Below are 26,242 nucleotides of genomic sequence, written 5' to 3'. Positions count from 1 at the left end.
AAGTCTATATGTAGATCACTGTAGAAAATTATGAGTTTTTATAACATTTCAGTGTGCTGCTCAGAGCTCAGTTTTGAACCATTTCATTATCGTTAACTTCTAAGCTATACTTAGTAGTTGATTTTGTCTTGACGGTGTAGCATTCTTTATAATCTTTCAAAACCTTGCAGTCAATTAATCCTCCTGGGTTTGACAGATTTAGTAACTTAACCTCTAAGTTAACATTGGGGGCCAAAGGACAAGTTCACAAGTGTGGACGAGGAACATTAAGTTGGTTGCAGTGGAAATCTATCAAAAGCTTGATTGAGATTTTTTTTAACTGTACTTTGCACTTTGGTTCAAGCAGTTTACTTAATTTAAGGATATGTGGAATTTTTGTTTTATTTTAAACTGTATGAAATTCCAATGCCTATGAAAGGGGTATTTTTGTAATTATTAATGTAATTTATGAATTGGAATGTAAAATTCTCCCCAGTATGAACTTAGTCAAGAGGAACAATAGGGGCTTTAACCCAAAATTTGAATCAAGATATTCTAGATTGTCACTTTAGTCATTTAGTCCCTCAGTATCTGACTAATTTCTGTGTCACTGTTTAGGTACCATAGTATCAACAAAATTCTAATTCACACGGATAAAGTACTTACAAATGATAACAGATTTTAACAACTTACCTTGCAAACTCAGAATACTCTTTAAAGTGATCCAGAATCATAAAAGAGAAGTAGATTTGTTTTCAAAATTGAATCACTATGAATGTTGCAGTTAGGCTAAGACACTAGAGTAGAGTTCTTCCTGAATTGCTAACTGTGTGATCTTGAGGAAATTACTAAATCTAACCCTCAGATTTCTTTCTTCTTTTTTCTTTTCTTTTCTCTTCTTTTCTTTTCTTTTCTTTTCTTTTCTTTTCTTTTTTTCTCTTCTCTTCTCTTCTCTTCTCTTCTCTTCTCTTCTCTTCTCTTCTTTTCTTTTTTAGAGAGACAGAACACACAAGCGGTGGGTGGGGAGGCGGGAGAAAATCTTCTAAGTGGGCTCCGTGCTGAGCACACCCCCTAACCTTCAGATTTCTATACTGTGACCTATCTCACGGCATTATCAGAGGGACTGACAGAACATGTGAAATTCATGGTAAACAATAAGATCTCGGTAAATGTTAGCAATAGTTACTATAGATTTTTATAAATACCGGCATATAAAACATATTAAAAGCTAAAATTACAATACCTCAGCATTATATGACTGATTATTACTCAGCTGCCAGTTGTACAGTGATAGGAACATACATCAAGATTATTCTGAGCTTGGGGTGCCTGGGTGGTTCAGTTGGTTAAGCATCCAAATTGATTTCTGCTCGGGTCATGATCTCACGGTTTGTGAGATTGAGCCCCACATCAGGCTCCGTGCTAACAACGCAGAGGCTCCTTGGGATTCTCTCTCTCCCTCTTCGTCTGCCCTTCTCTCTCAAAACAAGTAAAAATAAACATTTAAAAAAAAATAAGATTATTCTGAGCTTGTTTGGAATGGCATTGCGCATCACATACATGCTCTACAGTTCTGTTACCAGCAAAGGGCAACTCTGTTTTGTTTTTTTAAAAAGATGTGCAGAACAATGACCTCTAATATGTGGCGTGTTTACACACGTAAAAGAAGTTTGTGTGTACAGAAATGGAGAAGTATAATTTGAGGCTAGCAAAACCTGGTACGTTAGCAGTCTGTTATATTAATTTTCATTATAAAGCCATTTGAGTTCATGGGTACTTTTTTTAATTGTAGTTTAAAAAACAAATGGATTTTTACATATTAAGTTTGAATCACCTGTTTGCAGAACCCGTAAAGGACCTTAACAGAAAATCTATATCTCACTCTTCCTGAGCAGAGAAATAAAAATGTCTTTAAAAAGTTCTTATAAATTGTTTTAGTGATAAGACAATGTTTTACATAGCTTAAATTTATTATATGTGCTAAAAAATATCTTTCCCCCAGTTTATGGCATATCTTTTTATTTTTTTAGTGTTCTCTTTTGGTAAACCAAAGTTGTTAATATATTCAAATTCATTCAACAAATTGCCACCTGTAGTTTGAAGTGGTAGGGATCCCTAAGTAAAAAAAGTATCAGTTATGTTTATTAATATTGGGGTGCCTGGGTGGCTCAGTTGGTTATGTGTCCGACTTCAGCTCAGGTCATGATCTCGTGATTAGTGAACTCAAGCCCTGCATTGGGCTGCTTCAGGTGAAGCTGCCGTCACCACAGACCCAGCTTTGGATCCTCTGTCCCCCTCTCTCTCTGTCCTTCCCCGGCTCACACTCTTTCTCTCTCAATAAATAAACATTAAAAACAGAAGTTTATTAATATTTTCCTGTATAGTTTGTTTCTTTTTGTATTTTTTAAGGAAATCCCATGGTTCTATTCTTCTAAATCTAAATATTCTATAGTCTTGTTTTTCATACTTTAATAAATCTTTAATCTATTTGGAATTGATTGGAAGAGGGATGAGAAACAGATCAAATATATTATTTTTAATAGATTACCTATTATGTCAGCACCAGTTTTTATTCTCCATTAATCTGTAATGATACCATTATCATATACTAACTTTACCTACATGTATTATATATTCATTTTCATTTACATTTAGGAAATTTGCTGTATCAGCAAAAATCCCTGAAACCAAGTGGTGTCAGAAATGTTGTGTTGGTAAGTAAACTGTTCCATAGCACATAGCTCTCCTGCTTTGCGGAGCGAATGAGAAAACACTGTGAGGCTTATTTTTAAATCTGGTATGAAACAGTACTTCTCCAGGGTATTCTGCCAGTGATAGTTTATTTTTACCCCTTGAGTAAAACAAATGTCTTGGCCATCCAGTCTCCGTGTAGACTAACCCTATAATATAGTACCTTGTACATAACAGTTGTTTTGCAAATTATTTATTGACTGGATAAATGGAGAAAGTAGGATGACTTTATTATGGCACTTTATCACACCCTGTTCTCCAAGGGGCCTGTTACTTGTCATTCACATGCTGCTTGGTAATGGCTTATGAGACTGCATTTATTCATTCAGCATATATTTTCATGCCTTTAATGTGTGAAACCTTATGCCTGTGGTGTGAAGGTTCTAGTCTCTGGTCACACACACGACCCCGAATCCCTCCCCACCCCCATAACAACCAGCTGTTTTATTTGCATCAAGCAAAACCAAAAAAATCTTTTCCCTTAAAATCTCTTCCCTTCAGAAACTCTGAGGCTTTGTTTTATTATTTGTAAACCTGTATTTTGAGATTTCATTAACGTCTTCATGCTGTTGGCAACCAAAGCATTACTACCTCTGAACGTTACTACCAAAAGCATCCTTAATCACCTGTCCCGAAGTGTGCTGTAGCCTATCAGTTTGGCAACTTCCCCCCAGATCTTCTTAGGACCCTTCCTTTAGGGTCCTGCTGCCTCACCTAATCTCCCTGCTCCCATGAGATGCAAAATCTTTCTTCCCACCCCAGACCCCAAAACAACCACCGGTTTCGTTTGTGCATTAGACAGAAATCCTGCAAGTGATGAAGGAGTTTCCTGCTGTTACCTGAAAGTTTTTTCACCCTGTAGTCTAATTAAGAAATTGACCTAGCAGCCAGCTTTTGTTTGTTCTCAGAGCTTGCGACTACTATCATAAGGATTTTGTATCATAAGAGGACTTACATACACTTTTTTGCCTTGACAGTGCGAAATCCTTACACAGGCCATAAGTACCTATGTGGGGCGCTTCAGACTAGCATTGTTCTATTAGAATGGGTTGAACCAATGCAGAAATTTATGTTAATTAAGGTAAGCACGAAAAGCAATCTAAGTCATTCTTAGTATAAAAGCTTATAAATGAAATCAATTTTCCTGTTCCTGATTTTTTCCTTAAAAAAACCCAACAACATGTTTTCCCATTAATTCTCAAGTTAATGTCATGATTTTGGATTATGTGGCAGGGTGGTGAAAGTCTGCGTGTGTGTGTTAATCTCCTGCCTGGGTATTACATCTCCACTTCCAGTGTCAGTCACGAAAAATAGTGAGACCTGAGAGTCCCCTGTCGGGCCACATCTTGTGCACTTTCTCCGTCAGATCGTAAGGAAATGAGTTGGCCTGATACAAGTTTCAGAAGAGACTAGAGGGATGGTTCAGGGAAGTGACAGTAGGAGCTGGAAACAGGGTCTCACATACACAGTCGGATATCCAGAACCGGAGGTGTTGAAAAGCAGTGAAATGCTGTTCCAGTGTACCCTCTGGTTGACCGGCTCCATCACAGCAGGAGAATTACCTGCAGGTTGGCGTTTGGCCCAAGAGGACAAGGGGTAACCATGCTGAGAAGGAAGTTCTTGATCTGAGTTACATGCCTGCCTGCTGATTTTGATTTGCCCAGGCTTTCCCATGAATGGTTTTTTGGTGACTGAGTTTCTCTAGAATCTGTAATCAATGAACATTCTTTAAAATATCTAATACTACTCAGCAATAACTTTAAATTGGAGGAAAAACTAACTCAAAATGTGTGAAGTACAGGTTCACTCACACCAAGGGACTGCCAAAGGAATTTTTTAAAGCTGTTTCCTTTGCTATTTTATGTAAATTAAGTAGTCTTAGTTTTTTGAGCATTTGAGATCTCCGTAGAAACTGGGGTCAGGAGGGGCGCCTGGGTGGCTCAGTCGGTTAAGCATCCGACTTCGGCTCAGGTCATGATCTCACTGTTCGCAAGTTCAGGCCCCACGTTGACCTCTATGCTGACATCTCAGACCCTGGAGCCTGCTTCGGATTCTGTGTCTCCCTCTGTCTTTCTGCCCAACCTTGCTCACATGCTCACTGTTTCTCTCACTCTCTCTCTCAAAAATAAACATTAAAAAATTTGAAAAAAAAGGAAATTGGGATCAGAATATAATTGGAGTGGATTCTTCGTAAATTTTATAATACAGCATAATAAAAGCTTCCTTTTATTTAAATTTTATAAGTGACTGAGGAATCTATTTTTAATTTCGTATCACTATTTGTTAACCTCAAAATTAACTAGGGCTAAAGAAATGAAAAAATAGTTTCAAGAATTTTGGATCCATTGAGGTGGTATTGCCACAAATCACTGAAACAAAAATTCTTTAAACCAGAAGCTGCAGGGGAAAAATAAATAGCCTTAAGAACTGTCTAAAGCAGAGCTTCTGAATCAGCCCATTTATGGCAAAAATTGCTATGTCCTCAGCTCCTCTTTTTTCTTGCCCATTTCACAAAAATACACCTTATCATAAATGGCGGAGTAAAGTGTACATGGTTTGATTTTTCAGCAGCCCTCCCCTTCCCTGCCCCTTCCTTTCCCCTTTTAGGTCTATTTTAGGTACATCTTCCCTATTCCTTTCATTCTTAACCTCTGGTAGAATGAAAAATAGTTTCATCATATCAGTGTTCATATCATCAGTTAATAATCTGATTAAACCATAGGATGAATGAATTTTTTGTGTAATTTGATATGTTATACCACTTACCCTAATACACAACAAAGACTCTTCTCTGTTAAAGGAATTTTAGGTATGAAGAGCATGCAGGAGAGAATGTATAAGACATGGGAAGCTTAAAAATTACCCGTCCACATTTTCTCTCTTCCAAGTGGATAGTCCCAAGGAGCCTGGCCCTGGCTAATGAGGCCTGTTGCCAGAGTTCAAAGATACTAGACTTACAGTATAGTCTCCCTCAAGACTTCACGCCCTTCCCACTTTCCCCTTAAACTCCCTGAGCTCTCTGTAGGCTCTTACTCTCCTCCCTGAATCTTAACCCAGCTCTCCTTCCCCTGCCTCTCTGCTCCAAGACCCTGTGGATATTTTGTTTCTGTATTTGACATTGTTGTGGTTAGTATTTATGATGTTGCTTTTCTACACTCTTACAAGATGTACTCAAAAACACTTTTATCCTTTATCCTCCTCTTCATGACATTTTTGACAGTTTTTGATTTATTAGACTACATTTTCATCATAAAAGTTGTAAGTTAAAGACCTTCCCAGCAAACAATTACGTACTTACTACCAACCAGGCACAGTGCTGTTTAAGGAGACAGAAATGAGTAAGATATGGCCACTGCCCTCAAGGACCATCACCAACAGCAACTGGATGTAAAGCTTTTAGACGGGAGTCCTCTTCTGTTAATGACTTAACACGTGATTATTAGAAACTAAATAGAAATATTCAGAATCTCTTGGTTTTCTTATTTGCTCACACACACACACACACACAAAGAAGCACTATTTTTTACTGTACTGCCCTTAACACATTTCAAAGAGAATTATTTTAAATGTTTTACCTTATTAAAAATATGACAGATTTAGGGGCGTCTGGGTGGCTCAGTCAGTTAAGCATCCGACTTCGGCTCAGGTCATGATCTCGCAGTCTGTGAGTTTGAGCCCCGTGTTGGGCTCTGTGCTGACAGCTCAGAACCTGGAACCTGTTTCGGATTCTGTGTCTCCCTCTCTCTCTGACCCTCCCCCGTTCATGCTGTCTCTCCCTGTCTCAAAAATAATAAATAAACGTTAAAAATATATATATATATGACAGATTTTATCCAAAGCCTCTCCCCAGGTAAGGGGAAAGCTTCTAAAGAGAAGGGTTTGGGGAGTGTTGATGAAGAAGTGTCTGTACCCATGGGATGGAGGCACTCTGGCAGTCACAGGGAAGGAAGGAATACGGGAACAACAGTTGCACATAGAGCTTCACCTTCTAGCCACAAGGACCACATTGTGTTTTCTAACACGTGTGTGTGTGTATTTTCTGACACTTTTAAGAATAATAGTTATGGTGGACCTGTTTCACCTGTTTTTCTCCAGAATTTATTTTCTTCAGAATTTACATGTTGCCAGATTAAAAAATAAATCAAATTCAGTAGCTTTGTTAAATACTACCAATACTAACCTTGGGGGAAATTAAATGAAATTACAGCCCATTCATGAGAACAACAAAATCTAAAACGTACTAAGAGTAGACTTACTACCATATGGATAAGACCCATATTTTTTGAAAAACAACCTTTTCTGTTGTGAGGAATATCATCTGCACCTCTGAACTCCCCATGGCACCCCATCCACTAGGAGTCAGCTCCCTTATTTTCCATTTTCACTGTATAAACGTACACCCCTAAGCCCCTAAAATTAGAATTAATTTTACCTGATTCTTCCCCAATATGTAAGTGGAGTCATAAAGTATGTATTCGTTTGTGTCTGGCTTTGGTGCAGCATCAGATTTGTGTAGTTGTTGGATATGGTTCTAGTTTGTTCATTTTCATTGCTCTGTGACTTCCCATTGTGCGAATAGGCCGTAACTTTATCTAGCTATTGTTGATGGGTATTTGAGTTACTTCCAGTTTTTTGTTATTTGAACAATATTGCTGTGAACATGTTTGCATCATGTCTCCTGTGCCTGTGTGTGCTCGTATTCTCTAGAAAGGATAAGAGTATTGCAGGGCCCTGACACTCACAGATAATGTAGTCAGCCAGCATGGCCTTCCCTGCTTATGCTCCCATCACTTGGTGAGCACTCGTCTGCTCCTCCTGTTAATACTTGTTACTGTCACTTGTTTCATTTTAGTCAGGGGGATATGGATCTTATCTCGTGGTTTAATTTCCTGATTACTGAGGATGTTAATGTTCTCCATCTATTTTCCCAAACTTACAAAATACGAATTTATTTAGTCTCTTGGTTGCAATGTAAGAATACTTTTGAAATTATGTAAAAGTAAAATTGGTTGCATCATAAGTGAGTTAATGAATAGCATCACCTGCGCCAAGAAGCTAAATTTCTCTTATTTATGGGGGTTTTTTTACTGTCCACACTTATAAGAGGAGTGTTTCTTGCTAATTAGCATTTCTGTGCTCTCATCCATGTTTGCTCAGTTGGATAAGAAAGCAGGGAAATATAACTGAAGCAGCATCCAATGGGGAGACAGGAGACTTTGCAACAAAGTCTGGGGGACCCTGGGCCAGTCCCCAGATTTCTGGATCTCAGTTACCACCTGGGTTGGACAGGTGATTTATAAGTTCCCTTCTAGCCCTAATGTCTTAAAATTGTGTGATTTTTAACTTAACAACATTTTACAGTGTTAAACCTCAAATCAAATACTTTATAATTTGTGTTTTTCTACATACCCAGAGTTTCTGTGACAAGAAGCAGTCCTAATAGTAGAGAGTTATTTTCCATGTGTTTGTAGAAGTAAAAATTCTTAGTGCTCTCGTGACACTATTTGGCTTCCGTTTTCCTTTGTTTAATGTCCTTTTGTTTCTGTGTCTAGCACATAGATTTTCCTATACCTTGTCCGCTTCGAGTGTTCGAAATGCTGGTAGTTCCCGAACAGGAGTACCCTCTCGTCTGTGTTGGCGTCAGCAGAGGGAGAGACTTCAACCAGGTGGTTCGATTTGAAACCGTCAACCCAAATTCTACCTCTTCGTGGTTTACAGAGTCAGGTTTGTGACTTTTACTGAGTTATTAAGGCCAATACATATCAGTGGTTCCCAAACATGAGTATGGATCAGAATCCCCCGGAGGCCTGCTGGCCCCCACTGCCAGAGTTCATCTGGTGGATCTGGAGCAAGGCCTGAGAAGTTGCTCTTCTGTGTGCTCCCGGCTGATGCCGGTGACGCTGACACAGGCACCGCCCTGTCAACTGCACATACACAGGCCTCAGGCTGAGGAAAGGTGATCTAAATAAAAGCAAAAACTGCACTGAGTCTATTTTCCATCATATTCTGGTAATTGAGACACAGGTACTATGCAGTCACTTTAATGAATTTTTTAATGATTCATAATTAAGATATAAATATAGCTAAACAAAAATATTTGAGGGTGCTTGAAAATCATTCTTTTGTACAATTTGTTTTCTTAAATTTTGATCTGCGTTGCCCAGTGGCGTAGCAGATCCTTTCTTCATACTAGTATCTTGGGAAATATTATTTCCAATTAATTATCTTTTTACAGAAATTTGATTATAGTTTGAAACCTCCAATCTTGTTGGTGTAGTCAGTACATATCAGTAAAACTTGTGTTTCGTGGTAAATAAATCTGATTCAACTTTTTACACTTTAAAAAAAGTGACCTGAATGGTCTTTTTTTTCCTGATTTTTAAAGCACTGTGTTTATTATGGAGCTCCTTTTGCTTTTTTTCCCCTTTAAAAATAACACTGCACAGTGTTTTGCTGTAAAATAGACAGTGGCCATTTAAGAAGGCAATTTCATTATTTTTTTAATGTTTTATTTATTTTTGAGAGACAGAGAGAGAGAGAGAGAGCGCGCGCATGAGTGGGGGAGGGGAGGAGAGGGGAGGAGGAGGAGGCAGAGAGAGGAGACAGAGTCTGAAGCAGGCTCCAGGCTCTGAGCCATCAGCACAGAGCCAGACGTGGGGCTCGAACTCATGAACCATGAGATCATGACCTGAGCCGAAGTCAGATGCTTAACCAGCTGAGGCACCCAGGCACCCCAAGAAGGCAATTTTTAAAGGTCTTGCAGAGGCCTTTTGTCAGGGTCTTTGGGTTCTTAGGGAAATATTAAGAAGACAATTGGCCGATAAATATTGAATAGTCAGGAGTTTGTTGGAAGCCTAAAAGAGTGTTCACAAAAGGAAAAAACTTAGAGTTGTGGGTCTTTGACACTGAAAAAAAATCATCGCAAACACATTCACAAAAACCTAGAGACAATTACATGACTTCCTGAAGCCCAGGAAACTTGAGACAGCTTTCCTTTAAGGACACATTGTTGAAGGAAAACATGGCTGGCCCTTGACAACGTGATGTGGCTTCCTTGGCTCCCTAGAATTCTCTGTTCTGCATTCTCTCTTAGACACCTATCTACCCTTTCAGACAGCGGGTGCACTCCTGCTTTCCTGAACTCTTCCTCCCTGCTTAATAGGAAGGCATTATTGGGTGATTGATATTTTATTGTTAGTGGATTTCAGTTAATACCTTATTTCTCCCAAGCATTTTAATTTTAAATCCTTTTCTACTAATTGTTGAACGAAGGGCCTGATTTCTGCACAGAAGAATTTTGTACAGCTGTGTGGGTACCTTCATTCTAAGGAGCTTCTGATTTCATTCTCTTACTGTAATGAAATCACTTTATTAGGAGTTGGATTTTTTTGTTTTTTGGAAGTTTTTTTTGTGAATTAACATTAGATTTCCTTTTTTCTTTTTTAATATAATTTATTGTCAAATTGGCGAACATACAGTGTGTAATGTGTGCTCTTGGTCTCTGGGGTAGATTCCCGTGGTTCATCGCTTACCTTTAACACCCAGTGCTCATCCCAACAATAGAAACTAAGTATGATAACTACAGTTCATCTCTGGTTTTGAGATGCTAAGGTAAAAATTGAATGAGAGAAAGTATGGTTAGAGTTTTGCATCATATGAAATTCTGAGTCATTGGTTTCCTAAACTGCGTTGCACTGTACAGCCCACCTGGGAAGTTTTAAAACTCCTGATACCTCAAGTCACATACGCCGCCAATTAAATAAGAATATCTAGACGTGGCAGCTAGGCATCAGTATTTTGTAAAGATCTCCGGGTGATTCTAGTGTTTGGTAACTAATTGATACAAGCAGTTGGTAAAACCTTATTTTCCTGACTTTCTCTCTGGTATGCTAGCCTGGCTTCCTGAACTGAAGTCGATTGTATAGATGTGTTCAGATTGTTAATTTTCACCCACGTATGTAAGAGCTACAAAGATCTGATTTCCAGGAGGCCTGTTCCGTGTCCTTTCAGCTCTGGTTGGTTACAGACGTACCAGGTCTAAAATACATTTGAAGGTCTAACGGCAGGCCTTGGATGTCCTAAGACTAATACTGTAGGAAGTAGAAAACAGTAACTGTAGGTCATCAGACCCACTCTCAAGGACACATAAGGCCAGAAACAAAGGCCTGTAGATCAGCAGTTTCAGTTTTGATGTTCGTACAAAGTTTGGGGTAGCCTACTTTTCACTTCATGGAAAATCATTTAAACATTCTCTGTTTGGGGGTGCCTGGTTAGCGTCCAACTCTTGATTTCGGCTCAGGTCAGGATCTCGCAGTTCATGGGTTTGGACCCCACATTGGTCTCTGCGCTGATGTCATGGAGCCTGCTTGGGATTCTTGTCTCTCCTTCTCTCTACCCCTCCTCCACTTGTGCTTTCTATATAGATACAGATACAGATCTATATCATATATGTGTGTGTGTGTGTGTGTGTGTGTGTGTGTGTGTGTATGTGTATATATATGTATATATTTATTGATTGATAAATAAATATAATATTTTTTTCAAAAGCATTCTTGGGGCGCCCACATGGCTCAGTCAGTTGAGCGTCCAACTTCGGCTCAGGTCATAATCTTGCAATTCGTGAGTTCACACCCTGCGCCGGGCTCTGTGCTGACAGCTCAGAACCTGGAGCCTGCTTCAGATTCTGTGTCTCCCTCTCTCTGCCCCTCACCCGTGCGCATACGCGCGCGCTCTCTCTCTCTCTCTCTCAAAAGTAAACAAACATTAAAAAACAATTACAAAAAAATTCCCAGTTTATAAGAACTTTAATAAATCTTAATAAAAAAAATGATTCCTGTTTGCATTTTGATAATATTTCATACTTCTCAAAATACTTCAGTATTTCTTTTAACTCATTTGTACTTGAAGTAGTTTGTTTGTCCTTCTGATTCATTCACTCAGTAAATAATTATTGCATGTGGTGCTGGACACTGCCATGTGATATACAAAGCAGTCCCTGGCCTTCCGAGCTTAAAAGCAGAAATCAGTCATAACTATAATATAGAGGATTAGACTCCTGATTTCACATATGAGTGAAAATAATGACATCACCAGCAGTAATGACAATAGTTAGCGTTCCAGTGAGCCCTGACTTCCTTCAGCACTTGCATCAGAGTTTAGACCCAAGCAGCCTGGCTCAGTCAGTACATATGTATAGCTAAAAATTTAAGTCTGTTTCAGATTCAGTGATGTTCAGAATTCTTGTTTTTAGGTCTCTGTGCTTTCAAAATTACTTTTTTTATGTCAGTTTATTGAGTTTGTTTGTGTTACAGATAGCCCACAGACAAGTGTTACTCACGTAACCCAATTGGAGAGAGATACCATTCTCGTATGCTTGGATTGTAAGTTTTTATTTATGAACATCTTATTTTAACACCTTCCTTTTATCTTAGTTTCTGAGTGACTCTCCCCCTCCCCATCTCTAGGTTGTATAAAAATAGTAAATCTCCAAGGAAGATTAAAATCTAGCAGAAAATTATCATCTGAGCTCACCTTTGATTTCCAGATTGAATCAATAGGTAAGTGCAAGTTTTGTATTTCTGGTTTGATTGCAGTAAGAGCTGCTTAAAATATCTTACCTGATAATTATCTGAGATTATAGAAATATATTACTAAGAATACATTTTTTACAATACAGAGTATAATGAATATGAAGTCAACATCAGTCTTCACTTTTATACATTCTCTAAAATAGTTTAATAACTGACATCTAGAAATAATGTTGTCCTCCTTACAGATTTGACATTTCAAAAGAAATAAATACCATTTTTCATAAAACAGGAATTTCCATTTCCTCCAAACTCCTGTGGAGTTTCCCTATAAGTACTTTAAAATTTAGTACTTAGTGTACTCTGTTGTACTTCTGCTGTTGTATCTGCTGACCAGAGCAAAATGTGAAAATGGCAAGAAGGAGATTCCATTATCTCATTCTCACATTTTGCTGGACTACGGTGTTTTCTGAAAAAGGATTTCTCATATATTCAGTATTCTAAAATTACTACATTCCAGGGGCATGTGGGTGACTTAGTCAGTTCTCTGACTCTTGATTTTGGCTCAGGTCATGATTTCATGATCATGAGATCCAGCCCTGTGTTGGGCTCTGCACTGGGCATGGAGTCTGCTTGGGATTCTCTTCTTCCCTCTCTCTCTGCTCTTTTCTCTATGTTTCTCTTTCTGTCTCTCTCTCTGCTCTTCTCTGTTTCTCTTATTTATTATTATTAAATAATAAATTTATTTATTAAATTAAATAAGTAAATATTAAAATGATTACATTCCAGAAAAATGAGGTAAAAATGATCACAGATGGTGCTGGGAATATGAATGAGAGCTAATTCAGTATTTAACTAGGCACAATTTTTTTGCTCTTCATTATCAATGGAAGATATTTGCACATATGTAAAGAGGGTAGGGCCAAGGACAGATAGTTCATTTGTTTTATTCCTGGTTCTACTTTTACTGTCTCCTCTAAGTAGAATGCCCTTCTTCCAGCAAGCAAATGCTGATAATAAAATGAGAGAAATCTCTTCACGATTTTAAAATGGAATCTGTGCGGGACGCCTGGGTGGCTCAGTCGGTTAAGCGTCTGACTTTGGCTCAGGTCATGATCTCACGGTTTGTGGGTTCAAGCCCCACATCAGACTCTGTGCTGACAGCTCAGAGCCTGGAACCTGCTTGTGATTCTGTGTCTCCCTCTCTCCTGTGTCTGCCCCTCCCCTGCTCCTGCTCTGTCTCTCTCTGTCTCTCAAAAATAAAAAAAGTTAAAAAAATTGTTTTAATATATATAAATAAAAATAAATCAAATGGAATCTGTGCTTAAAAACTCATAGCCAAAGCCAAAGAATAAGATAAATAAAGAACAGAAACTCAAAGCAATATGTAGGCCTGCTGTGCTCCTTCTGATAAAGAAGACTAAAAGTATCCTGTAGGAAGTGGGAACCAGAGCCTGGCTCCTTGCTTGAGGTGCCTAGTAATCAAGAGTCTCCCCACATAAAGCCTGACATCCTTATAGGAGACTGTTATCCACCCTTAAAAAGAGATAATCCCTATCCTGTACAGACTATTTCAGATTACTGACAAAGAAGGAATGCTGAACAAATCAGTGTTTAACACTGATACTAAAATCAAGCAAGGTTAGTATAGAAAACAAAAGAATCCATTCTCATGAAAGCAGAATTTGAACAAATCTGAAACAAAATAGTAAATAGAACTCCACACCATCAAGTATAATAGAGTTTATTTCAGGAAAGTAAAGATGGTTCAGCATCAGAAAACTTGTTTATGTAATATATAATATAGCACATTAAATATTAAAAGCAAAAAGTCACATAACTTTCAGTAGATGCACAAAAAAAGCATTGAGTAAAATCCAGATCATTCATGATTTAAGAAAAAACTTCTCAGCAACTTAGCAATAAAAGGAAATGTTCTTCATTTAGGAAAGCCTATTAAAAATATTCATGTTTGGGGCTCCTGGGTGGTTAGGTTGGTTGGGCATCCGACCCTTGATTTTGGCTCAGGTCATGATCTCATGGTTCATGGGATCGAGCTCCAAGTCTTGCTCTGTGCTGACAGTGTGGAGCCTTCTTGGGATCCTTCTTGGGATTCTCTCTCTCCCCTTCTGCTTCTCCCTCATGCACATGTGCATACTCTCTCAAGTAAATAAACTTTTAAAAAATATACTTAAAAAATAATAAAAAAATATTCATGTTTCATGGTCAGATTCTGCCATTAAAGTCGAGAACAAGATAAGAATATGTGCTATCATCACATTTGACATTGTCTTACTAGACAAGGAAACTATGAGGATTAGAAAAAAGTAAAAGATCCTTTTTTGCTGATGATATGATTATATGGACTGTATAGCTCTCTGAGTAAACTGCTGGAATTAGTAAGAGAATTCAGAGTTGCTAGATATGACTCACACCAATAAATAGCTTTTTGATATGCCAGTAATTAGGAAATTAATAGAAAAAAAGATCTCACTGATGATGGCAATAAGATAAGAAATTTGGAAATACATGTAATCAAAATATGTTTAAGACCATTATTTAGGAAATTCCAAGTTACTGTTTGAAAGCATAAAAGATTTGAACAAATGAAGAACTATACCGTGTCTGTGAATATGAGAAAGGTGTCAGTTCTTTATAAGTTAAACCACAAATTTGGTTCGTTTAAATAAAAATCCTGGGGCGCCTGGGTGGCTCAGTTGGCTAAGCATCTGACTTTGGCTCAGGTCATGATCTCGCGGTCCCTGAGTTCAAGCCCTGCGTCTGGCTCTGTGCTGACAGCTTGGAGCCTGGAGCCTGCTTCGGATTCTGTGTCTCCCTCTCTCTCTGCTCCTCCCCTGGTTACTCTGTGTCTCTCTCTCAGAAATAAATAGACATTAAAAAACATTTTTTTTTAAATCCCAATAAAGTGATTTGTGCCATATGATAAGCTGATCTAAAAATTCATGTGACACACAAAAATAAATTCAAAATGGATGAAAGACCTAAATGTGAGACCGGAAACCATCAAAATCCTACAGGAGAAAACAGGCAGCAACCTCTTTGACCTCAGCCACAGCAACTTCCTACTTGACATGTCTCTGAAGGCAAAAGTGAACTATTGCAACCTCATCAAGATAAAGACTTCTGCACAGCAAAGGAAACAATCAACAAAACTAAAAGGCAACCAACGGAATGGGAGAAGGTATTTGCAAATGACCTATCAGATAAAGGATTAGTATAAAAAATCTATAAAGAACTTACCAAACTCAGCACCCAAAAAACAATCCAGATGTGAAGAAATAGGCAGAAGACATGAATTGACACTTTTCCAAAGAAGACATCCATTTGGCAAACAGACATATGAAAAGATGCTCAATATCACTCATCATCAGGGAAATATAAATCAAAACCACAATGAGATACCACCTCACACCGGTCTGAGTGACTAAAACTAACAACTCAGGAAACATCAGGTGTTGGCGAGGATATGGAGAAAGGGGAACCCTCTTGCTGTGTTGGTGGGAATGCAAACTGGTGTATCCACTCTGGAAAACAGTGTGGAGGTTCCTCCAAAAATTAAAAATAGAACTGCCCTACGGCCCAGCAATTGGACTACTAGGAATTTATCCAAAGGATACAGGAGAGCTGATTCAAAGGGACGTGTGCACCCCAGTGTTTGTAACAGTGCTATCAACAATAGCCAAATTAAGGAAAGAGCCCAGATGTGCTTCAACTGATGAATAGATTAAGAAGATGTGGGGTGTGTATGTGTGTGTATGTATATATGTGTATACATACATGTATGTATACATACACACATACATACATACACAATGAAATACTACTCAGCGATGGAAAAGAATGAAATCTTGGCATTTGCAACAATGTGGATGGAACTAGAGGGTATTATGCTAACCAAACTAAGTCAGTAAGAGAAAGATCTCATGATTTCACTCATATGTGGAATTTGAGAAACATAACAGATGATCATAGGGGAAGGAAAGATATAACTAGAAAGGGAGGCCAACCATAAGAGACTCTTAAATACAAAGAACAAACTGATGGTTGATGGGCATTAAGGAGGGTGCTTGTTGGGATGAACACTGGATGTTGTATGTAAGTGATGAATCACTGGAATCTATTCCTAAAGCTAAGACTATGCTGTATGTTAATTAACTTAAGAATAAATTTATTAAAAAAAAAAAAAAAGGAAAAAAAATAAAAATTCATGTGAAAGAGTCAAAGGCCAAGAACAGTAAAATAAATTTGGATGAATACTTGCCCTACTCAGTATTGGAACTTTTATAAAGCTATAGTGATTAAGACAGTGTGGGATCAGACGGATAAAAAAGTAGAAGAGTGGCACCAGAAGAGAAGGCTCAGAAGTGGACCTACATGTAAATGGAAATTTATAGCATAAATATGTCAATGGAAAATGGTGGACTGTTCAGCAAATGATGGTGATGCAATTGCTTATCTGTAGGAAATAAAATTAGATGTCTTCCTCACTGAATACACACAAAAATATGTATTAAATATGTAAATATTAAAAGCAAAACTAAAATTTTTAAAAAGTATGCCTGTGTCCCATTAATTCTGTTTCTAGAATTAGAAAAATTTGCACACGTATTAAAGAAGAGGTACAGAATGTTTATTACAGATCAAAAACCTAGAAACAGTTCAAATGTTCACCATACCCCACGTATGAAAGTCGGAAACAGTTGATACAAAGTTTGATATTGTGTAGTAATAGTAAAAACATGCATGAGAATGACAAGCATCAAATTTATAATAGCGGATATGTCAGGGGGAAAGGAAGGCCTGGAATGGACGGGGCCAGCTGCTCGGGCTGTATTCAGGTGCTGGCTGAATTTGGTTGTATTTTAAACGAAAGGCATATAATGGCAAAATGTCAGGATTTGAGAGTTGAGTGGTAGATACATATGTTTCTGTGCTCTTCTCATGTTTTTCGGTATGTTTGAAATATTTTATAATGTTGTCATTTTCTCAAAACAAAAAGTTTCTGTAACAAAACAATATTTTCAATGAATCTTCTTTTTTCTTGCCAAAAGATGACTCAGTTCTGTCTGGTATATGTATATTTTTAATTTCAGTAGTAAAGATGCCATGTAAACATGGAATAGCTGACATTAGTTCTTAATGGAAGTACTGCTGTGCAAGATAGAGGGACAGAATGATGCTTATCGGTTGAACTTTTGTACTATTAACAGTAACTGAGCTGTTCTTGCCTGCTAGTTTGCCTACAAGACAGTGTGCTAGCTTTCTGGAAACATGGAATGCAAGGTAGAAGTTTTAGATCTAATGAGGTAAGTAGTCTTTTCAAAATTATGTCCATTAAATAGGCCTGAAACTATCAGATTCTACTTCAAACAATTTTCTTTAACTTTGCCAAGTTCCTAATGGATGCGAGGAACACTTGATATGCTCGCTGTTGATGTTCAGTGTATTCAGTCTGGTGACGAGGTTCATAGCGTCTGCTCTGCAGCCACCTCTCTTTCTGCATTCACCCAAACGACTTCAGTGCGCATTTTGTGTGCAACCACATACTCACTTGTATATTCGGGACAAGAATTTCCTAATACTGCTAAAAGTGATTTCCTCGCAGCTCTCCAACTCTCCCAGCCCATCCCTTGGAACAAGAGTGCAGATGCTGGCTCTCCCCATCTTGAGGCACCATTTCTACTTTGGATTTCAGAAATGATGACCAGAGCAGGCTTATAAGTCAAGGATCCCACATTCCTCTCCAGCCACCTTGCCTCCTATTTCTCTTACCCTCTCCTTCAGTTGGCATTTATAAGACTCTTTGCCCCTTTTTCTTCCTACCTAAATTTAACTCCAGGAACAATTTAACTCCCAAGTCTTGTGAGTCAGTTCAGCTCACCATTTCCACCAGAGAGTGCTGGGGTTACAGACATTGTACTTGGCCCCGGGAATATTACAGGCAAGTGAAACCAGAAACTCTCCCAGTACCCCCAAATCAGTCTCAGCAGTATAACTTTCACTTAAACATTAGAGGGAAACGAAAACCTTCGGCTCCTCAAGCAAGAAAGCTCGTTTATGCCCCAGACTGTCATTCTGAGCTCAGAGCATTTCTGCTAACCAAGTGGGCAGCGTAGTAGAGCGACCGTCAGCATGCGTTCCAGAGTTGCGACGCCAGGTTCGTTTCTCCGCCCTGCAGTTTAGTACATGTAGCCGTGGCATGTCACTTAGCTCCTTTTCATTTTCAAATGGGAGATAACAATCGTACTTATTACTTCATGGGATGATTAAGGGAAAGGAAGCATGCGATGTGATTGGCATAATGCCTGATTTACAGTAAGTATTCGATAAAAATCCAAGGAGCGCCTGGCTGGCTCTGTCGGTACAGCATTCGGCTTTTGATCTTAGGACTGTAAATTTGAGCCCCACGTTGAGTTTAGAAGTTACTTAAAAATAAAATCTTAGAGAAAATACAGTTCGGGCTAATATGTTCCTAGCAGTAATTCCCACAAGAGGGTTCACTTCTCAGGAAGATGTTTTAAAATCATCTGTGGAAATTGAACAGGGAATTAAGAACAGTCAACAACTAGTAAACACTAGGCAGAGAAAGAAAGGCACCATAGGCAGGATACAAGAGAACAGTTTTTACAAAAAGACAAGGTTGCCCCCAAAATCACCTGAGGGGCTTCTTCAAAGTGCGCCGGTAGCCCTTACTGAGTACTGCTTGTCCAAAAACATGTCGAAGATCAGTCATGAGCACGATTACTGAAGTGAGCATGTTGTATCCTTCAGGTGTGCTGGGTTCCAAAAGAGTTGAGAATCCCTGATGTTTCCAGAATAACTAATTGTAGAGGTACTAATGCAATGGGGAGAAGTTACTGCCATTATAATTTGGAATGTTTCGCATTCAATAAGCAAAAGGAGTGGGTCTTTCTTCTGTAGACATATCTTTAACTCTCCAGCTGGTAATCGGTCACACTGAAGACTTCCTGAAGGCTGTATGCCATCAGAAAACACTATTTCAAGAGACTGGGGGGGGGGGGGGGGGCGGTGGATATGGGAAAGAAAAATCCTCTGTTGAGCACTCCCATAGCTAGGCATTATACCCACTGATACTTTTAAGAATACTGCACAAGACTACCGCAGAGTAGATATTTTCTCTCCTGTTTTGCAGAAGACAAAACCATTTTCAACAAAATTACGTACCTTGCCCAGTGTCATAGCTAGTAAGTGGGATTCAAATTCCAGTCTTGAGTTTGTCCCATCATGCCACACTGCAGCCTTTTAAAAGTAAAAGGGCCCGATCAAAGTGGCTTGCTGCTGCAGTGGCCTTGCTGTTAGCATTAACCTAACTGACAAAAGGTTTTTGTTAAATAAATGGACTGGGTGCTTGCTTTTAAAGTTTTCCCTTGAGGTCTAGAATTTTGTTTTGTTTTGTTATGTTTTTATTTAACTTCCAGTTAGCTAACATACAGTGTAATAATAGTTTCGGGAATAGAATTTAGCAGTTCATCACTTACATGTAACACCCAGTACTCATCGTAACAAGTGCGCTCCTTAGTATCCACCACCAATTTAGCTCCTCCCGCCTGCCCACCTCCCCTCCAGCAACCTCAGGGTCTGTAATTTAATAAGTAAATGGTTTTCCTATTCTCCTATTTTAGGATTAGTTTGAAATTAGCCATGTTTTTCCTAGGCTAACAAATTGACGTATCTCTGTGCTGACTTAACAAGTTAACAGTCATATAGGGATCTGTTTTCATCTTAGGAATTATGTTTCTTTTCAATAGAGTTATAAATTAAATGCCCATATAAAATTGTGTGCCTTTAACTTTGGAAATTAAATTTATATTTTAATTGAACAGGTAACACAAGAAATTTCAGATAACACAAGAATTTTTAGGCTGCTTGGATCCGACAGGTATGGAAAGGGGTTGTACTAAAAACATAGTACTAAATGTGTTTTATAAAATCCAGCATGAAACTGATTTCATTTTCAAGGGAATTGAAATTTCTACAGTAATATATTGAACATTGTATTTTTCACACCAAAGAATCCACAAGTCAGGAAGTTATAAAGCCTTTGAGAATGTACCTGCTGTTCCAAGTAACAGGAATATATAGATCTGTCAGTACTAATTTTGCATTACGGTGCTGTCCAAAGTGTGGCTTACAGCACAAGAAAGAAGAAATACCATATGCTGACAAATAAAACTTTTTGGTTTTAGCGCCAGATAGAATTTTTAGGTTCTATTCTGATATATTTCCTGTTTCTTGAATGACAGATTGTTTTATACTTTATGAGAATTAAGTTCCCCCAAATTATTCCAAACACAGGTTTACCCACCCCCTGCTCCCTGACTCTTAAAACAGCACTGGCTTAGAGGTGGGAGGTGGTGGGCAGCAAAATTACTTACCGGAGCTGGAATTGGTTCTTTAACTATAATGATTTGCAAATGATGGTCTGCCCACAAATCAAATAAACAGTATTTTATAGAGGCATAAAATGAAGAAGTAATGGAAACTGTTTCTGCTGACATTAGTTTTCAAGAATAACTTTGTTCTGCTACATGTTTTTTTGTTTATTACTTTTAGGGTCGTGGTTTTGGAAAGTAGGCCAACTGATAACCCCACAGCAAATAGCAATTTATACATCCTGGCGGGTCATGAAAACAGTTACTGAGAAATGTTGTGCTTTGACAGTTAACGCCAGAAAAGAAGGACACTACCGCGGCAACATTAACGAATGCTTGAAGCTGTACAAAGGCTGCAGTGACCTGGCTTCAGTTACTTGTAATTTATTGTGGCATGAGACAAGATGGGGGAAATTTCTGTTTTAAGTGGTATGGATATATTTAGCATATTGAACCACACAAGTGCTTAATTCATTGTTAATGTAATCTTTGTACATATAGGCAGTATTTTTCTGTGAAACTTCATATTGCTGAAGACATACACTAAGAATTTATGTAGATAATGTACTTTTATGAGATGTACAAGTGAGTGTCTTATCTGTACAGATGTAAATGTTGATGAAAAATGCAATTGGGGTTAATATTTTAAGAATTCTTTAGTATATTCTTGGGTGTGGCTATATTACAAAACGGGATGCTGGCAATGAAACAGTACATTTAACACTATTGTATTTTTATTATATGTAATTTAGTAATATGAATATAAATCTTGTAACTTCCAAATTGTAATGGAGGCTATAATCATTTTATAATCTTGTTTTTAATTTTAATGCAAGTACACTGGTGTTTATATTTGCACAGAGTATTGATACGTGATGTATTAAGTCACAAAAGTAAGCTGTGACAATGTCAATATGCATTTGGCCCCACAACATCTTTTTTAAATGTCTTTGGATTGTTTTCTATGTGAAACAAACCAATTAACCACCTGTTGTAGTAACTGGTCTTTTTATATTTAAGCAGAATCCTGTAAGATTGTTTGTGCTTAAAAATATACCTTTGAAAAAATTTTGAATCACAGAATAGCGGTACCTATAATAGTGACGCTGCAATTGTTGTCAGAATTACAGTGTGCACAAAGAATAAATCAGCGTTATTAGAGTCCACACTAAACATTTCATATAGTCACGTTGAAGAACTATAACATTCCATCGAGTGGAGTGGTTCAAATTTCTAGTGGGATTTTTACTTTGGTTGGCCTTATTTTATGCTCATTTTCCTATTTCTTTTGACTTAGAGTATTAATACATGGCCAAAATAATTTAGTTACTACCTCATATAAACAATATAATGGTTACTACACATCACAGGAACTTAGCTTTGGTTTAAAGTCATTTTTGATTGCTTTTTTCCAATGGAATATGTATATACCAAGTTTTAGCAAAAATGCACACTCTGGCTCTTTTTTGGTATATGTTCTTTATACTTTAATGTGGGTATATACACTAGGAACAAACTAAATTGTGATTTATGGTCTTCACTTATTTTAATTGATAATGCTTTTAAATATGTTTTTGATTGTACATAGTGTAAAATAAACATGTTTTTTAACACACGGTTGTACAGTAGCTTGTTATCTGGCTTAATCTATATAGAGTAAGACTAAACTATATTAAGGAGAAAAAAACGTTTACTTATTCTGCATACCCATTCTGGTCCCTCAGATCATATTTTTATTTGATCTGTCATCTCAGTTTCATAAAGGGGCATCATCTATAGAATCTTCAACTTTCTGATGAGGAAGATCAAAACATCCATAGTCTTAGGAAGCAGGTGTCGGCAAACATTCCTCATCCCAATCCTGCTCACCATCTGCTTTTTGTAAATAAGGTTTTATTGGAACACCACACCACATACTCATTTATGTGTTGTCTGTGGCTGGATTTGCTGTACAGTGACCGAGGTGAGTGGTTCTGAGAAAGCTGTATGGCTTACAGAGCCTTAAATATTTACCAACTGGCCCTTTATAGAAAATGTTGCCGACTCCTGGGTTACAGAAAGGAAGGGGACAGTGTTGGGGAATGCAGTTCTGGAGGTTAAGGAAGGGGACACTTGGGTGGGAAGAACTGGATTGTGTGTCATGAGGCGCCATTTCTACTCTTGTTAGTTTCACTACCCTTCTCTGTGACTTTAGGGAATTTACTTGACTCTAGAACAGTTTCCTTATTTAAAAACATGACTCTAAGTCATATAGGTATAACATTATCATCAGTTTGTTGAAAAACAGAGACTCATGGAATTGATTTTCAAGAAATCAAGAGCTGTTCTTGGCATTTATTGACAAGGCTGTCGATCCTTTTTCTGGGCGAGTTTTTTCTAGTTTCCGAGTCCTATATGTTACATAAAGGGTCACATCTCAAAAAAGATTCAGCCATCCTATTTAATTGTCAAACAGAATTCTTCCCAGAAATGCAACTGGTTTGTAGGTCACTCATGGGCTTTTTAAAAATGTGGACCCCTGGAATCACTCCCTGGGGATGAGGCCCAGTGACATACTATTTTTATAAAGTTGTACAGATTATTCTGATGTGCAGCCCCTGTGTGGGAAACACTGGTTGACTTGAATTTAAATCAGTTTTCTGAGGGTGGTCCAAGGATCACATGCCTCAGAATAATCTGATGACCCTTAAAAATGCAACTTTGTAGCTCTACCTGGTAAGTTTTGACTAAGGATCTTTATTCACTCAAAAGGAAAAGAGCCACTCACCTGAATGTTGGAAACAATCTATTTCATCTTCATTAAACAATCTATCTCGTGAGCTAGTTTCTTAGACATTAGTGTTGAGATGAGATTGGTTGTTTCTGGGCCCACTGCCATCATTCAGCTTGCAAGTGCGCCACTGATTTCAGAAGAGATCAGGAAATAAAGAACAAATAGCGGTTTTCACCATTGTTAGAAAGAGATGAAAATGTGTGCTATACAAAATACTAGGTAAGCACTAAGAGTCTGACTTGAGGGAATATGGTAAGTGCCCAGGGCTGTGTGCCAGGTGGCTATCCTACATGCTTTATATAGATTCTCCCACTAGAGCACCACAACAGCCCAGTGAGTAGGTATTGTTAATGCTCTTTCACAAATGAAGGAACAGGCACATACAGCTTAAACAACTTGCCTAAGAATAAAGCTGGTAAGTGATAGAGCTAGGATTTAAACCCAGGCCACGTAGTTCAGAGTGCATACTCTTTAAGTACCACACTAAAGTATGTATTCCACAGAATACAAGCAATATATATATCCACTGCCCTCTAAAATATAAGCATTTTCCCCCCAGGAAATTAGATTTATTTTCACCAGGAGTTGAATTCCAAATTCTGATTCTCACTGTGTCTTGCAACAAGAGAAATTAACTTTCTGTCTTAATTTATTTTTGCTTTGTCAGAAAGCATTTTCTTTATTCAAAGTGTTTCGTATTAGAATAAGAGGATTTGCATAAAATTACAACTAAAGCTTAAGTAAGTGTAGTCAAAGCTCATTGCAAAGACTGTGTGTGTGTGTGTGTGTGTGTGTGTGTGTGTGTGTGTGTGTGAGAGAGAGAGAGAGAGAGAGAGAGAGAGAGACTCCATTATTTAACCAACTTCTATTGATAATTTTCAGTGTATCCAGACACTTCACTGGCACTGGAGAAAAGATGGAAAAGGCGGCATTTCCAGTATTCAAGGAGCCCATTTGGTTGAAAAGCGATAAAGAAAGGTACAAAAGGCTGCACCGAATTCTGCTTTGGGAGAAGGAAAGCCTTTATGCAGAAAGTTCTATATAATCCAGGTGGTTGATGGATGAATAGTTTATGAAGTGCAGGAGAAAAGGGTAGCAAGCTGTAGGCTAGATCTTGAATGCAGATGCAAGGAACAGTGGTGATACATGCAGCTGAGTTTAAGGTGCCTGGAGCACAGCAACAGGGCATGAAGCTAGAAAACAGGTTGGGCCTGACTGTAGAGGGCTTCCGCACGAGAAAGGAGCTCTAGTAGTCTATAGTTTCAGGAACTTCGTAGATGGAACACATGACCATGGAAACAGGCCGCTGGGTTTTCGCGTAGTGATCACCTGTGTCCTTACTGAGAAAATTTTCTACAGCATGATGAAGGCAGAAATGGGTAGATGTGAGTTTAGGTAGATTTGAGGGTATGCTTGGTCTTGAAGGAGAAAGGAGATAAACATTTCTGGCTTTGTTTTCTAAGCAAATGAAGGCAATGGAAAACTGAAGATGAGAAAAAGGGAGTAGAGCGACCTGAAGAAGGGGAAGTATGGCCACCCCAATCCGGCATGATGGGGAGCATTGTATTGATGCTGAACAAAGTATGTATGTGCTCATTAACATAGCATTTTTAAGTTCCTGTTTGGAAACAAGAAGAGTAAGCTTTGGCAAAAATGATACTGTCCAGCGTTCATCACATTATTTGCCTGACTTGCTTCCTCACTGGCTGGCAAATTGGTCTCTCTCTGAATCAGCTCCACATACTACTACCCTGCTCGCTGAATTGTGAAAACGGCAGCAACGTGTACCATAGCTAATAGCTGCCTGTCACGGATAAGCCTCCAGAAGTTTGCTGAAAAGCTATTTGGACAATAAAAGCAGGACTGGAAAGTCCTGACTAATAACAGAGGATCTGACAAACTGAAAGTCTCTGCCCAGGCAAGGAAACAGCCTCATTTCAACGTTTACATGCGCTTAATTTTAGTGCTCTTGAGGACTCGGAGAGGAACAGGACTTCGTACAATCAAGTGTTACTGGACAAGTAGCTTAAATATTTCCTGAGCGCCTTCTTCGGGGCCCTTTCGGGGTTCCAGAGAAGAAGCTTCTCCTGTGTCTGCACTACGACGTTGCGGCCCTGCCAGACGTTGCCCACCGACACAAGGCGGCGGGGCCACGGCTTCCCCTGCAGCAGGTGCGGCGGCGGGGGCGGGGAGACCTCTCCGGAAGTCGCCCTGCCCGCGCGCCCTGAGCGTCCGGTTGCCCGGGAGACGCCGCGGCCGTCCGCTCCGCCGTCGCCGTGCGGGTGGCTGCCTGCGCACAGCGACCCCCGCCGGGTTGGGGCCGCTCGGGGCTGCGCGAGATTACGTCGCCACCGTCCGGGTCCGCGCCGTAAGTGGAGGCGCTAGCGGTGGGTCGGGGGCCTGCGGGCTGGCGCGAGGGGCTGATGGCGAGAGAAGTGGGGTCTGCTCGCACGCTGCCAGAGAAGGGAGAGTTCCCGAGGGCAGGGGAGCGGGCTGCCCTCCCCTCTGGGAGCCTCCGGAGGGACGGGGAGGGTGGGGGCGAGGGGCTAGAGGTGACAGGGTGCTCCCGCCAGCCTCACGCCCCACCCGCTGCGGCTCCCTAGGAGCTAGAGGGAGATGCGGTCCTGGAGTGGCGAGCGGCGGCGGGAAGGTGGCAGAGAGGCGGCGGGGGCGCACCCGCGCTTTGGGAGACCCTTGTGTGGCCGAGAGGCTGAACTGCCATTGAAGGGTCGAGACCTCTTCAGAGGCCTGGAAATAAAGAGGACTATGCCAAGCTTCCAGATATGCGTATAGATGAA

At 39.2% G+C, this 26,242-nt stretch overlaps 2 protein-coding genes across 9 annotated transcripts in view; both read left to right on the top strand.

The window, feature by feature from the left end:
• The window catches only part of MAP4K3 (mitogen-activated protein kinase kinase kinase kinase 3), a 209,717-nt gene extending 183,493 nt beyond the window's left edge, over positions 1–26,224 (top strand). For 3 of the 6 annotated variants that reach the window (XM_060653129.3, XM_060653136.3, XM_078444778.2), the window contains 8 exons: positions 2,635–2,693; positions 3,708–3,811; positions 8,283–8,454; positions 12,042–12,110; positions 12,195–12,287; positions 17,514–17,584; positions 20,123–20,178; positions 20,853–22,284. In XM_060653129.3, the coding sequence (XP_060509112.1) occupies positions 2,635–2,693; positions 3,708–3,811; positions 8,283–8,454; positions 12,042–12,110; positions 12,195–12,287; positions 17,514–17,584; positions 20,123–20,178; positions 20,853–20,940 (712 nt within the window). In that variant the 3' untranslated portion in view covers positions 20,941–22,284. Of the gene's footprint in view, positions 1–2,634; positions 2,694–3,707; positions 3,812–8,282; positions 8,455–12,041; positions 12,111–12,194; positions 12,288–17,488; positions 17,585–20,122; positions 20,179–20,852; positions 22,285–22,425; positions 22,635–24,326; positions 24,423–24,907; positions 25,813–26,047 lie in introns of those variants that run through there. The other 3 variants (XR_013554757.2, XR_013554758.2, XR_009615898.3) reach the window with 3 other exon arrangements.
• CDKL4 (cyclin dependent kinase like 4) overlaps positions 25,701–26,242 on the top strand; it is a 57,301-nt gene continuing 56,759 nt past the window's right edge. For 2 of the 3 annotated variants that reach the window (XM_078444781.2, XM_078444779.2), the window contains exon 1: positions 25,701–25,812. The gene's annotated coding sequence lies outside the window, so the exon portion shown is untranslated. Of the gene's footprint in view, positions 25,832–26,242 lie in introns of all 3 variants that reach the window. The other variant, XM_078444780.2, reaches the window with a different exon arrangement.

Source organism: Panthera onca, chromosome A3 (genome assembly GCF_046562875.1).
Source record: "Panthera onca isolate mPanOnc1 chromosome A3, mPanOnc1 haplotype 2, whole genome shotgun sequence".
In the NCBI taxonomy this organism is placed as follows: domain Eukaryota; kingdom Metazoa; phylum Chordata; class Mammalia; order Carnivora; family Felidae; genus Panthera; species Panthera onca.
This window is presented reverse-complemented; position numbering and strand designations above follow the sequence as displayed.